Raw genomic sequence first — 16,147 nt, forward strand, 5'->3', positions numbered from 1 at the left:
TTGAAGAAACAAAATTGAAAACAAGCATTGAAATTAGCAAGACATGAGAGCCTGACTATGCAATTATTAATAGATTGGTTACTAATAGAGAATTTCAAATGAAATGTATTTAGAAGTAGAAATTAGAGCTGGGTCTGATAAAGCAGTAGCAGGTCGCTGACTTTTCTGAAGATTTACTTCCAAATGAAAATGTTTTGAAAGGGCTCAAAGAGTGACAGTCTTGAACTATTCCTATCACCAGTTTTAAATCCAGGGTCCCACACTGATCAAYATTTCCCGTATCAAATAATTCTCTAAATGAATTCTGACAAAGATATTCTTCTTCATAGTGGGATCTGCAAACTATTTTTACAGTAACTTGACCTGAAATCTTAGAACTCTCACACAGCAGTGCAAAACAAAGCACATGTGGGACAGTGTTGCAACACCTTCCTCTCCCTCACCTCCTAACAGGTTTTTTTCACTTCACTTTTTGTTTCCTTGAAATGCCAGAGGGAATAAAATCCTTTGACAAGTTTTTACCATCTATGAAACACAGTAAGAAATTGAAGCCACCTGTGCCCAGACACTCAACTGATGCAAAGTGAGTGTGTCAGTTATGAAGGACACAAAGGTAGAAAGACTTCAGCAAAGAAAGCTGAGCACAAAAAGCATCACCCTGGTCTCATCTCCAGACCCAGGCACCAAAGGACAGGAAAACAAAGTCCTATTGGTGACCGAATAGTAGAGGGAGAAGGTATTCTGGGGCTGAATCAACTCAACAGGTGACTAAGAGATTAAAAGGAATAGAAACAAAGTAACAACAAAAATAAAACTTTCTATTATTTGAGTAAGAAGAATAAACTCTCCCAGTGTTCCAGAGCCGTTTTAAAGTCTATTCACATTAAAAAAAGAGACTCAGTAACTCATCAGCATACAACAGCAAACAATTAGGACGTAATATGCTATTTATACAAGCTGAAAACTACTGGCTTTAGTCTAAAAATACTATAAAATCTTTCTTCTGGTAATACATGTGTGTTATTTAAAAATTCTTATTTTTAGAGCAATATTTATCAATCACAACAAGTAAAATCATGTACTACTTAAAGTAACRCAACTTCAGACTCCCTTAAATGCACTACATGCCTGAAAAAATAAACCAGCTGATGCATTCTTATTTTCAGACTTTGTTTTGGCAAGGATACACAAAAAGACATATACTGGTATTTGAACAAGGAGAATTGTATAAAACCAAAGGAAAGTATAGGAACTGAAATCTAATGTAGTTGGAACTATTYAAAAGTGGAAATATATTTTAAGATCAATTATACTGTGTTGGATGTAGTTCAGTCTTTTTTACAACCTAGTAAGTRACCTATGTAAATAAATATTTACTTCAATTAAAAGTCAGCAATAATCTGATTAAAAGTACTTACAGGTCTCTTTAAATTGCCATTTATTAAAATRTAAGTATTTCTATCTTTAACCACAGTGAGAGAAGCAAAATCAAGTTTAAAGAAACTTGTTCTCAGTGACAGTCCCTCAGTGATACCAAGTCATCAGTTAGAACGGAGAATGCCCAATGTGTTTAGAAAACAAAACTGAAGCACAAAAYCAAAAAAGGCTCAGCTGAATAAAAAACTTCACGTCTGCCCTCCTGCAGGGGTTTCTCTGTGGTTGTAACACACAAGTAGGAAGCAATGACAGAATGTCCAATGTATCTTGCCTGGTAAAATGTGCAGCATTTATGGGAAGATGGGGATTTTTTTTTGTTTTAATTGTTTTCTATTTGATGCTGTATATATTTACCTCTTCAATTCAGTCTTCTGCAAATTAATGCAGAAATGCTCCCTCTCGAGAAACACACTGTACTAACAAAGAGAAAATGAGGTTTGTGCAATACATGGCAGCAGCTAATTGCAGCAGAGTCAAGATGCTGCAAAGGTAAAAATGCAAACAGATTGAAAGCTTTTCTAAACAACAAATATTRCCATGTCAGGGGACTTCATTTCACCAAAGCTGTCACAAAACATGGCTCTAAGTGTGTTGTTTAGCACGTGCATTATTCAGGTAATGTGATCCAGCTCCATATGGTGCAGAACACAGCCACCACTTGGATTCAGCCCTCAGCAAACCCTACACTCACCATCAGGACTATAATTTCCTAAGGCTGCATGTAAAAGGATCCTGCTGCTTTCACACATTAAAAAAAAGCCCCCCAAACAAGCCTGTAAACCATAAAATGCAACAAGAAATATTTTTTGCTGAATGTAATAGATATTTTTTAAAAATTCTTACTGTTATTTGGCTCAGCCCAGCCAATCTCATTGTTAGAGTTGGAGACATGAAGTATTTGAATGCAAGATCAAGACTTTCTTTATCAAAACACAAGGCTGTATCCAATGGTTCTTTCACTGTGCTCCACATTAAATCTGCCATGTTCCGGGCCGCACTCTGTCGCAACTCCTGGTCTGACAGTTTACATAAATACCTGGAAGAAATTACAAATGGAAGAAAACAAAAAGGGTATGATTCAAACTAGCACATTCMTGGAGCACCATCTTGATTATAGCAGATTTGTATTTCCAATAGTTCTTAGAGTACTCAGCTTTAAAATACCACTATCAAAAGTTGGCAACAATTAAAGAAAAACACCAAGGAAAACTAGAAATATATACAGTATTTTAAAAAGTAAATAAATTGCTGAAGAATTTTAAACAGGTCAGGTCCCTTCTCTTGCTCTCATCTTAGATGAGGAGTCATCTAATCCTGCACAGTGAGCTGCAACACAGGTATTCTTTGCAAATGGAAAGCATAAGAAATAATTATTTATAAAAACTAATTTACAGGTGGAATCTCAGTCTTAAGCACCTACAAGACCAACACATAGAAAACCTGTACTGAAATGCCTGTAAAGTTCACATACAAAACACCAACACGACTGAGAATTTCTTCTAACTGAATGTGTAACAGAGAAATATYTAGAAACAAGCTTTCCGAGCTTATTTTGATGCCAGTATAGATGGCACAGTGAAAGGTACATGCATACAAAGTTAGCATAATTAATTTTTTCTSCTGTACTTCAGCTTTTTGAAGTTTCAGCTACATCCAAACTAGATTTAACTATACAGAAATGCGTTAAAAATCSGTTTGTTTGACAGCCTAAGCCTGGMTCTGTCCTTGGAGACAGGCCAAATAGATGCATGAATCTTTTAAAAAACACATGAGATATTAAACTACACTTAACCAGATTTATGCACCGTTCCTTTGCATTTACGTCATATAAACATCAGTAATTTTTTTTTTAAAGCAAAACTATGGGCCTTGACTCTTATTTAGATGATAGTTCCTATTCCCAGCTCTTGTGTAGAGGCCTTAAAATAAACACACTTAAATGATACTTARCACTGTCAAATAGAGAAAAGAGACTTCAGTGCAAATAATCCCAGAGACTGAAGATGTATGACAGAAATCACAGATCAGTAAAAAGAGACAAAAGAAGGGCCATTCCAGGCAAGGCAATCAGATTCTTCACTGGTCTTAGTTKTGAAATTTGTCTTCTCATGTAGAGCACTGCAAATCAAATCTTGGCAAGAAAATGCTGCTTCTGAGCTATGATTTCTAAACAGAAGCAATGTTGGGATGGAAAAGGAACATTCATTTAAAAAGTTCTGCAGCTAAGCAGACCCAGTGACCTGTCTTTAACCTACAGGCAGGTGAGAGCAGTTACACTCTATGGGAAAAATGTCTGGTCTGTGTTACAAACATAATCATTTGTGATTAGAAAATGAGATGATTTGAAATCAGCAAATAGAGATGACAGTGGTTGTGTTCCAGCCACCATCCGTGTATGTCCTGCCTTAGCCACAAAGGAACATCCTGCATCTCTGTCCAGCTGTGCCAAAAGCAAGCTTCAATACTGAGGATTTATTTTATGGGAGAGGCAGTGAATGACAGAATAGAAGTCATAATTAAGCTCCCACACCCAGGCACAAAAAAAGCAGGTAAAGAGATCCCCAACATATTCAAACACATCATGACTTTCCTCATTTTTCAAAAAACAGATGAGTGTTTGCATGCACTGGACAGGGGGAAAGGAAACACCAATATACACAAAGCAAGGATGGTTTGGTGGCTTCATGAGATTTCTGTAACAGGACTTGGACCTGAAATTTTCCTCACACTACAAAGTTTGGTGAAGTAACTATATTAATCTAGTTTATAAAATGAAACATTCCTTATTTTAATGCAAAACTATCAGTAAAACCTAYTTTCATGTATACAATTCACACTACATCCACATTTTCAACCTGAATCAGACTGGTGTTGTATTTTCTGTATTACAACATCCAGAGTGTGTTTTTTAAAAAAAATTGCACTTTATAGTAAATGAAACTACAGTTTAGGTGCATTTTCATGCCTTCAGAAGTGCTTTAACAATATCACGTGTTTTGCCAAGGCCCTAAAGAAAGCTACAGAGAGCACAGCACCCAGCCAAGGTTTTTAACACAAGTGGGTTGTTCTAGCCAGTAAAAAAAAGTAGGAGATGCCAGTTCTCTTTAGAAGTGTAACTGCAGCCAACACTGAAAGATTTATTGGCACTATTATACGGGTCATAAATCAAACACGATCATATCTTTTACTACAAAGATTAAAATCACAGAAACTTGCAGAATAGGCCATGCCTCCTTTTTATTGTGGAAAGATGCAATGGTCTAAAGCTGTCTGCATCGATAACATTTTATGTTTTAGAGGTATAATATGATCATTAACAGACAAGAAATCTTTACCTAGCACTGGTAATCTTTCCCTACACTGACTACCTGTAAATCTGCTGCACTGCCTCATGTAAGARCAATGATACTGGAGCAAGGCAAAAGGTCTATTTAACCCAAAATAGCCACTATAAAAGTGGATGAAAGATTTATCCCACATATAAAAAAAATGGATGAACCTATCTACTATTGTGTATTCATTTATCTCTTTCTATTTATACTTTTGGCTTTCTCATTAACCTGTGCCAGTCAGTTTGACAATTATGCTTGAGTGAAAAACAAACTTCTTTCACTTCTTAAATCTACAGCCTGAAAATTGGTTGGCACATTCTCCATTCCTTATTTTAAAAAAAACTGTGAATTACCATTTCCTTCTTAATATCTTCATATCATTCGCACATTGTATGAATTGTCCTGTCAAAAAAAAAAAAAAACCCTCCTAGACTGTCTCTCCTCCTTTCAATGTAAATTTTTTATTGCCACCTTCTTTGTCACCCTTCTTACCGCCGAGGTAGTTCTGTTATTATCTGCAGGATGGAAGGATCAGAACTGTATAGACAGTATAGAAATGTGAATGTGTGACTGACTCACATAATGGCGTAATAATAGCTTCCATTCTGTCCTTCATTATTTTTTTAATTCCTACACTTTTATCTTTTTCAGTCTGATGAGCATTAAGTCTTAAAGGAAGAGATGAATGATATGCCATGACCTGTGTAAGCTACTTAATCTGGAGTTTTTGCCTAAATGAGACTTTCAGAATGAAACACACTTTTTGTATACATTTACAGAAAGGATACTCCACATATGTATGGTACCTGTCCTGCCAGCCTGGCATACTTAAATTAATCAATTAATATATATATTATCTACATTTAAACAACAAATGCACACACATATTAATTCTTTTAAATGTCAGTTTTAGCCTACTGAAACTATATCAGTTTGATGTACTTGGGGATAGAGAGTTTAGTTTTCAACATGCAATTCTATGCTAATGTAATGCTTACAATCACATCTTATGTTTCAGGACTTCAGCTACTCAGCTGTGTAATCTTTTTTTTCCCTTTAATCGGACTCCTTTGGACCACAGCTGCAAAAGGGCATCCAGCAGCATGAGTCAGTGCTCCTGAAGTGTCTGGTTATTGTCTTCTGATTTATCCATTCTCTCTCTTATGCTTTAAATTTCAGATTTTTTTGGTGGAGGTAAGTACTTTTGAAATTAAAACCTTCAAGGCTCATTACAACAGGTTGTCATGACACGCAGTAGCAAGGAGTAGTCTTGGGTACTCTCATAACCCCCAAATTYTTAAGATGATTTTTAACAGACAAATTGAATTCTTTCAGCTGCATTTTCTATGGGAAGCATCACGGATCAGCAATTGTTTGAAGCTTCCAGTTCCTGTACATGTACCAGTGCTGTGTGTGCCCTGTGCCACACARGAGCCACTGCCACTCGGAATTTCCTCTCAATGTGCTCCTGCACAGAACATTCTGTTTCTCCCTAACTGGGGCAGAGACAGRAATCTTTCGCAAAAAATCCTTCTCCAGATCTGTCTTCAAACAGGAGACAGGGAGAAGGGGAAGGGAGCAGAAAGGGGTAGAACGCAATATGCTCCTAGTCAGTGCTATTGCTGCACTTTCTAAAGGACAGAACTCTTCATGCCACTTTGATTCAACAGTCTCACCACGGAAAAAACACTGTCATCAAAAGAACACTGGTGAGAGGTCCTGCACTCTTGAGACATTCAGGATCTGGGACCTTGTAGAGCATCTCTTATCTTTTCCTCTGTCTTGARGCAGAAGACAGATGGAACCAATGTCTTTATTCATAAGGAGACATCAACAACTCACCTCGTAACTGCAGTAAGTCAGGACTTATTTTCTTGACTCACTTTTCTAAGTCACTTTTAATGAGAATTTTGCAATTTGAAATGCAGAATTCTAAGGTATAAGGATCAGCAAAAGCTTCCTTCTGAGTAGGTCAAAATCACTTTGCTTCCTTACTGAAAGATGTAAATTTTAATTAATGTAATTTTTCATTTAATAGTTGATTTCTTTCCTAAATCACTTAAAAACACAGGCCCTTCAGAGGCATGATGTGAACCCCTGTGCTCCATTGGCCAGACAGAAAAAGGCATTTATTCATCTTCTTCGAGTAGCAACAATAATGACAGGATTGTGTCTGTGATCTCTGCAAATTCCAGCAGTGGCCTCCTCTCCTCAATAAACACTTTACTGTTCACTTCATCCACTCCTTGAGGGAATAACCATAATATAAAGGGTAACCTCAGCTGATGAAAGAGGCTGCTAAGATGCCAGTCAGGTGATCCTCTTGCTGCTCATGCTGGTCAGCCCTGCAAAATGCAGTTCCTGCAAGGAATCTACAGGAGCAGCAACTGGAACTAAATCAGAGTCCCAGGAGCTTATTCTGGACTGAAACCCTCTCCAAACCCTCTCAGTATGCAGGGCAGCAGAAGCTCTGTAGGATTTATCTCAAAGGTGCTGTGCTGCTGTGCCCAGGACTATGTCCCCTTTTTTTTTTCTTTTTCCTGAAATAAAAGCAGATGGAGACTCAGAGACCCAAGCTTCTAAGACAAAATCTGTAAGTTTGACAACCACGTGGGGTGAGCTGCATCCATCAAGAAAGTCATCTTTCCCTGAAGGCATCTGTGTTCACTTCTCTCCCACAGAAAGGTACAGCACTAGAGGTTATTTTTGCTATATGGCCTCCAAGCTTCATGTCCCACTCCATAAGTGAATCTTCACTAAAAAAAGCTCTGAATTTCATAACATTAAGAAACCCCAAATCCCATCAGGATTCAGCTGTGAAAAATAAAAACAGGGAGAACATCCCCTTCCTGCTTCAAACTGTGTCTTCCATCAACAAATTCTGTGTCAATGTTACCTTTCTGATTGATGTGAACATATTGTAAATGCTATGAGCAGACACCAAGGGCATTAACTATGGCAAGAAGCTATGGACAAATCACAATTCAAACCAGATGCGAATGTTCTAATGGGTAAAGAGGAAGACATGAGGAGAACATCAGGAAAAAAAAATCTGTATGTTCCAGTGACCCCAATTACATCTACAGTTTTAAAACAGAAAATATTTTAAGAATTACAAGATGACAAGCAAGGATTAGCAGAAAAAAACTACAGGATGTGTTATTCTGTCTCACTGGAGCAGTTCCTTAATATCAGCRTAACTCTAATTGTTGATCCCTTGATGCTTTTTTTAATTTCCATACATTGTAAGAAGACAGGGAAGGCTCATGACCAAATTCCCAGGTACACCAACAATCATTAATGGAATATGTATGGAGACAAGAACGTGAAGATCCTGTGCCTGCCCTCTCTTGACTGCTTCATGATTAATAATTACCTTCATAAGATYTCAAAGATAGCACATCAGCATTAAAGGAGAGCACATGGCTGGACTATAACTCAAGAGTGATGTGTTTTAATAAAAGATCAAAATACTCTTCTCTCTGCTTATATCATTTGAGACCATATTACAGCAAAAGAGATCGACAGCCAAACCAGTACTTAAATTTTTACAGGCAAAATAAAACCATACCATTTTAAAATATGAAACAATTCCCAGTCTCATTGTTCTGGGAACCTGTTTGTTGCCAATGTAATTATATTTGCTGAGTGTTATTTTATACAGCTTATTTTTGCTGAGTGTTATTTTATACTGCTATAGTTAAGACAAAATAATGTGTATAGGCACATTATTTGCTATGACAAGTATAAGCACATTTCTAATATTACAGTTAAAGGAAATCCAGAGCCTTGGAGGAGCTGTGGATCTATGCAAAAGCAGTGGAGAAGGAAAATTTAATATTGGGCCACTGGAAGGGGAATCAGCTGTGACCACACCCCTCCGCCTCCAGGCAGATAACACACACACATATAATTTCATCAGCAGCTCACTGAAATTTCTRTTGTCCTGGGAAACCAAATAAAACCAAATTGCTTGTATAATTAAATATCCTCACAAGTACTTCAATTTGAAAGTGTTTTTCATGATAGACAGCTTGATATAAAGAAAATCTTTGCGACTGGATATATTTAGCTATATAAAAGTGAGAGTAGACTTTTGATCACACTTCAGTTCCTGCCAGCTGGAAATACAGAACATCAGAATGTGAAGCTGTGTTCAAACTCAGGATCTGGAATCTCAGTGACTGCAGACTGCTCTTCTACTTACGTCATATCACTGCAAACTTGATGTAAAGTTTTCTGAAGATATCACAGTAAGGGAAACTGTAGTTCAATTGAACCTGATCCAACTCGTCAGAATGGGGYTGGATGACACACTCACAATGTTGTTAACAAGACTGATTTGATTGATACTGAAATCAGATGTAAGGAGCTGCCCAAACTAACTCTAAATATTACCTTCACCCTCCTTGTTGAAATTATACATCAGAGCAACAACCTGTACAATTAAAAGTGTATCAGCGGCAATTAAAAACAGATGCTGTCAAAAAGTCCCACAAGAAAAATTCTTAAAATAAAAATTTACCTGATAACGTAAGTCCTAAAGGGTATAATGTGCTGCATGACAGCAGGGATGTGTAGCCATATTCTGATCTATAATGCAAAAACATAAATAAAAATTTCATTAATGATATTTAAAGAGAATGGCAAAATGAAACATTGTTGGTACATTTGCACATGCAACCCCACTTTAAAAAAAAAGTGGTGGTTTTCATACAACTTCTTAATTTCTTAATTTTCAAAACTGTTATCTGAGGAATGCTTCTGTGACTTATGAAGAGGATTTGCATCTTTCCTTCTAGTCAAGTGGAAAATACAAACTTTGCATACATAGTATCATACTGCCCAGATGTCTCATTTTTGTATTTTCTGTAGTTTCTTCACTAGGAAAAATTGCTACTCAGCCTTATGGGGKTTTTTTTCCCCTTTTCATTAGAAGTTTACAGGAAAATGATTCCATTCTTTCAGTTCCTTGCAAACCACTCTTAGATCGGGTAACATTGTTTGACTTGKGTTGTTTTGCTTCTTAGGCTTACATATCCTATAAAGTAAGATTATATTTTACAAGCAGTGATTAAGCACAGTTTTTACTACCATATTTACATTTCTCATATTTACTATTCTGCCTTTACCACCTTTGCAAAGCTGAAAGAAGAAAATAAATGCAGAGRAAAAAAAAGCCCTGAAACAGCTACTTAACACCACTGTGAGGAAAAGCACCAACCAAACAACTTCCACAGGCAAAGTCASAAGTCTCATCTGCATTTCAAAAAGGAATTGTGAGCCTGTTAAACCTGTTACTCCTTGCCAGGTAAGGGATAGAGCACAGATGAAACAGCAGCAGCTGTTGCTCCTGCCCACGTAAATTTAATCATGTGCACACAGAGCCCTTGTGAAAAGCCAAACCCATCACTCATTCAGGGCCCTCTGCATCCCCACCTCTGTTCTTAAAAGAATTTCAGCTTTGCAAATGATGCAAGAAATTCTGCCTAAGGACTGAATTCCATATGCAGAAAATGTACATTCTCCTTCTCGACAGGAGAGAAAAGTATTAGGCTGCAGTCAAACTTACACCAGTTTCTTTTCAACACTTCCAGCATTCGCCAATAACTCAATTCTGACAAAAATATATGCAGACTTACTTATTTACAAGGCAACAAGCACTGCACAATAACAATATAACTACTTTGCAAGACAAACCAGCCAAATCTTCACAYAGCAAAAAAGACCACACTTGGAATAAGTTTCTGATCCAACTGGCAGCCTCAAGGAAAAAATGCTAACATCCCAAAGATACAAAGTGTAACTAGAGGATGCTTGCTCTAGAAACAGGAATTAAATGACATTTTGACAAGGAACTGCAAGGATGAAAAGATACTTTTGTAATTACACAATCTGATTTTTAACACCATGTACTCTGTTTCACATACATTATGAAACACCAAAAAAAAATTCTTTGTGAAATAAAAGCATGAAATGTTTTTATAATTTTGTTTTTATCATTTTGGTTTTATATTTTTCCTTGTAATTTTCACTSTTTATTAATTCAAACTCCTAAATTGAAATCATGCATCAGTAAACTTGCAYTACATACAACCTTCAGCCTCAGAATCCAATTAATGGATCATTTCACATGTTACAAATGAAAATGTGATTTTGAACATGGACTCAAATATATATACTAAATTGTTTAAATGACATAAAATARCATATATAAAATGACATCAACTAGTATCTGTAAAATGACAAAAAATAACATGAAATTACATCACTTTTTGCTTCCACCTGCTTTTAAGACAAAGTATTCACTGCATCAATTCTATTCTCAAGTTTCAGAGATGYTTTTTTTATTATCTGCTCTTTACCAGAGGTAATTAATTTCCCAAGGGCAGAGCATGTCTCAACAGCTTTTACTTCTGACCTAACTTTTGAAGTTTTSTATGTGAGGTTTAAATCTTCCACAGAATAAGTTTTAGGTTATTGATTTATCTGCATGTTTTTTAAGCAGACCARCAGACCAGGGAGTGAGACTGAGCAAGTACCACGGAAAATGAAATGTGGAAAGAAAGGGGGAACCAAGTATGGAGCTAAACACCTGGAGTGTGCAGGAAATGAAATATTCACCTTTCTCTAACACAGTGCTCTACACASCACTATGCAGCCTCATCTACTGGAACTGGAATGTTACTGGGTTTTTGAAAATTACTTCTTTGACCCCAGTTTCCTATTTCCAACTTCATCTATTCTACCTCCTGGCACTTACCACTAAGMTAACTTTTAAGGAGAAGCTGATGGCTTCACTTAAACAACAATMTCTTCAATAATATTTTTTAAATACTTCATGTAGTGGCTAAAGAACTCCGTCTTACAGAATTGAAAACAAATTCCAGCATGGACATTTCAAGAAGTCTTTATGATAATAGCTACTTAACTGCCATTCTCAAAAAGTTACTACAACTATGAAAATCTATTTAAGGGTTACTACACACTGTGGTCTGGCYTTACACTTTGGGAACAAGTTAACAATTGACACTGCAGAGCTGTTCACTGAACTATTATTGAAATAAATATTTATAAATCACATAAACTCAAATGCACTGGGATAAAACCAAATCAGATTAGCAGAGTTCTTGCTGAATATTATTATGTTCACACAAATATTATGTTCACACAAAACCAGTTTTGTGAATGCTTTTTTTTTGTTTTAGTGGAGTTCGGTGTATTGTTTCACAATCAGAAACATCTATTAAATTATATTTACCTAAGTTATATGAATTATACACTGAAATTATATAAAAACAAACAGGGCAAGAGAAACATTACATCAAGATCATAAATTTGTGAGAAATATTTTTTTTAATATTGGCAAGGTAAAATGTATGTTGCCAAAAAAATTATCAGCCTCATGTGGCTGTAATAAATATACTGCATTTGAAAGTCAGCAGCAGTGCTAACAAGTACACTGTGTGATACCAAAATGCAGTAAGTGGATGAATAAAGCACATTACACRTAAAACATTCTCTTACACTTTCTGTAGTGAACTGACACATAAAARTAAAATCTAAATATAATTTCTTTAAAATAGTTTTCCTCCAACTCACACAGATTTGCCAGCAAAGCCAGAGAGTTCAGAAGAAAGACGTTGGTTGAATGTGATTGAATGGAAAATGCTGCAATGCTGGAAGAAGCTGAAGAAACAGTACTTYTGATTATGGTTTGGGCCGAATTTCATTTTATCTGCCAGGTTTAACCACAGAGCTCATCCAAAATAGCTATGAGAGACAGCTAAAATGTTACCTACTTGAACAAAAGAGAAATGTAAAGTTGCTAAGTAACTATCTGAAAGGAGAAACTTTGCTGAGATGTATTTGGGGTTGGGGCATATCACTAAGAATGAAGCAAATAAACAATTTATGTGGAGAAAATAGACTTCCAAAGAGGACAAAGAAGAAAGGCAGTTGCACTGGTATGGGATACACAGGAAAGGGCATCTGCAGTCACAGTGCTTGTTTAAAAGCATGCTGGTGTCATAGGGAGCTGCCACTCATTGGTCAAGCATTTTTGCCACTTCTCACAAAAAATAAAAATCAGACGCAAAAGCAATTGGATACATGACCAAAATTTCCTTCTGAACCAGAATGAGCTACAAGAGCACACATTTCCAGCAGATGGTTTGATGAGGACTGCACTGACAGCAGCTGGAGATGAAGAACTCATCAGATCACACAAAAAGGGCCAGGGGAGAACGTATCACACAAATTGAGAACAYATCTCACAGCTGAACACAGAGAGGTGCTGCACAAACCCGACTGGGCAGGTTTAAAAGAATGCAGCAGATCGTGGCCTTGCCCATTTGTTCTCTGACCAACAAGTCAGGAATCATTATACCAAAGGATCAGGAGAGGGAGATACAGATCATTCCCAACACCAGGTTCATTTCAGTCAGAGGCTCCCTCTCTGCACTATATTCCAATATTTACTCAGAACATCCTCCTGGCTGGGAACAGCAACAAGAAAGGAGGGAAGATGTGTGGAAGGAAGGATCTGATTTTATTTAAAATTGCAATCAGTGTCAAAATTATGTCAAGCTCCCTTTGTTCAAGGCATAACAAAGCTACTGGTTTGCTTTCTGCCCATCCCCAAGACAGGTCACAGMTTCTATCCTCACATTACACTGAGTCTTCATGTGTCCTTTCTCAAGGACTGGGTTTTATTTTTATCACCCATCTCCTTCAAATCTCCACTAAAATCAATTCGTAATTCTGCCAGTCAAAGATCCATGTGATTTCAAAATGCAGAAATGATGGAGGATGTGCATTCTAAAAACTAAGGAGAGAAAAAGATGATTACCTCTATGCTGCAAATGTGCATAATGGTATAAAATCACAGGAAATTGAAGAGAAAAGGAATCCACAGGCTTTTCCTCTGTGCCTCAGAAGGAACAGCTAAGTAGTTGAAATACCCTGAAGAAACTAAAACTACTTTCATGCCACAATTTCAGGGACAGAAATGGCCTCTGACAACATCCTTCTAAGTATCATTTGGGGTGGTTACAATCTTCCTATATAGGTACAAACTTGGAAAACTACTTGTGTGCTTCCAGGAGGCGCAGAGGGTTTGGATAATGAAATGCTCAGTGGAAGAGCCTCACATTCCCAACAAAGGTAATTTACAGCATTTTTATCCCTCCCTGGTCCCACAGAGTTCTTCCAGACTTAATCCTTCTACTTTTTCTGTTGAAGTGGAAGAGTTTAATGGGAATACTTACATTAGACACCACTGTGATAAATGCATGTGCTATAAGAAACGGCAGCGTCTCAGGGGTTCCGTACTCAAAACAATCCTTCATGAGGGAAAGGCCATTTTTTCCACAAAACAGACAAACATAACGAAGCAAGTGCAATGGTACTTCTACATCCTAGAAACAGTCAAAAAAYAGAAGAATCAATGCTAGATCATTCAGACATACAGGAAATTCAAAAGCTATATTAGTGTAACACAAATCCATACAGAGCAATGAACACGGTTATTTTAAATTTCTAGGAAACGTGCACCTATTTAAAAGTAGACAACTTACATTCATATCACAGAACGCCCCTAATATATTGCTTTCTTGAGCAGAAATATCCTGTTTAAAGAAAAAAAYTAAAATTAACTCAAGCAATAAAAACACATTTATACAACAAAAAAAAAACCCTGCCATTTACCAGATATCACAGTGAACAATAGAAAAAATCAAATTCCTAAATCAGAGAAAGACAGCTCAAGCTTTGCTCCAATTTTGCACTGCAGAACACACTTTTCCATACTTTTTACCACTGTTAAGAAATATACACAAATAWACTCAGGAGAACATCTCAGCAGTGGCTCTCAAAGGCTGAATTAACAGATTATTATTCAATTCCACCCCTGCTCAGATCACCAGTATTTTCAACAGGAATATGGCAAAGTGGATAGTCTGTCACACCAACTTGAGAAATATGAAATATTGGAACAGAACCAATCCAGGTACTTTGGAATGTGACTTCTAACAAAGATGAGACACATAAGCAAACATCTGAATTCAGATGAAATCCAGGACATGCTGCAATTCTACATGTAATAATTTAAAGGGTTAAAATGTCAAAATATTTTCTGCTATCAAAACATTTAAAATCTTTAATTTCAAGTACTGTATTTTTATATGCAACAAAACATATCAAAACATTTAAAATCTTTAATTTCAAGTACTATATTTTTATATATAACAAAACACATCAAACAAAATTAATGCCATACTCTTACATGACCTAAGTGAAGAAGGGGAAGGAATCATATSACCCTATCACTCTGTTAGCTACTTGCTGCAACAAGAAATCTGTTTTCTAGAAGTACTAAACTCGAAAGGGTTTGGGAAAACAGCTTTTCTTTTTAATGTCCACAATGTCCACTTGTTGGGCAATACAGAGTGGGTATTTACTTTATTAGAGCTGTAACATACTGTGGGTTTCATGCACATTGCTGGAGGCAAAAGGACACTGAAGGTATAAAATGTGGCTGTAAAAAGCAAAATTGCCATGGATACTTGTAGGTATAGCACACATTCCTATTCTCACCCCTCCATGCCAAACACTCAGCACTGATAGTCACAAATCAAATSAAAGTTTAACATAAAGTTAAGTTTTTACATGAAATTTCCTGAATATATTTTAAATAGCTGTGTAGGAGGAAGCTTCTTAGAACTSTACCAGAGGATGCTGGAGGCAAGCAATTTTGGATGGATTAAGTGTGATACAAACATTGTGAATTATTCAATATGCTCAYAATATAGCTAAGCATTTATTTTCTTTTTTTCTTCTGCTGAACTCTAAGTCATGCCTGAACTCGTGATACTCTAACAGTTATTTTTAAAACAGCTTTGAAGGCAGTAGGTGGTATGTTTTTAAGCAGCAAGAAAAGGTGCTCAGKGCTCTGCTCATGAAAACTGCAGAAATGGTGTGAGAAATTTCATTAGTTTTCTTGAAAAAAACCCAAGAGATTTGTTGTCAAATGAACTGCAGTCCTTAGAACACAGAAACCAAAAACTCACAAAGGGCTGCTCCACGAGTCCTGCAAAACTTGGAAAAGGCTGCAGTTGAGAGACAGTCTGGAAATGTGACTTCTGTTCTTGCAGATAGAAAACAGAACTGAGAGCTCCTTAAGCTTAAGTTTATAAGGAAGTAAGAGAGTTCCCCATGGGAATCTAATCAGGTTTTAAAACCCACCATCACTTCAGGAGAACTGAGAGCAGCTTTCCAACACCTTCACCAGCAGAAAAGCTGCAGAGGGACTTGGACCAAGTCAGGTGGGGAYAGTGTTGTCTCAAAGCCATATCACAAAAAGAAAAGGGGGAATGGGA

The 16,147-nt window shown here is 36.7% G+C and overlaps 1 protein-coding gene across 5 annotated transcripts in view; it reads right to left on the reverse strand.

Moving 5' to 3' along the window:
- USP34 (ubiquitin specific peptidase 34) overlaps positions 1 to 16,147 on the reverse strand; it is a 110,199-nt gene that overhangs the window by 69,404 nt on the left and 24,648 nt on the right. For all 5 annotated transcript variants that reach the window (XM_057382559.1, XM_057382575.1, XM_057382583.1 and 2 more), the window contains exons 4-7: positions 14,348 to 14,398; positions 14,039 to 14,188; positions 9,295 to 9,362; positions 2,281 to 2,473 (exon numbers count right to left, since the gene is read on the reverse strand). In XM_057382559.1, the coding sequence (XP_057238542.1) occupies positions 2,281 to 2,473; positions 9,295 to 9,362; positions 14,039 to 14,188; positions 14,348 to 14,398 (462 nt within the window). The remainder of the gene's footprint in view (positions 1 to 2,280; positions 2,474 to 9,294; positions 9,363 to 14,038; positions 14,189 to 14,347; positions 14,399 to 16,147) is intronic.

This window comes from Malurus melanocephalus, unplaced genomic scaffold, assembly GCF_030028575.1.
Source record: "Malurus melanocephalus ecotype Western Australia unplaced genomic scaffold, MMel_1.1 scaffold_13, whole genome shotgun sequence".
Classification (NCBI taxonomy): Eukaryota; Metazoa; Chordata; class Aves; order Passeriformes; family Maluridae; genus Malurus; species Malurus melanocephalus.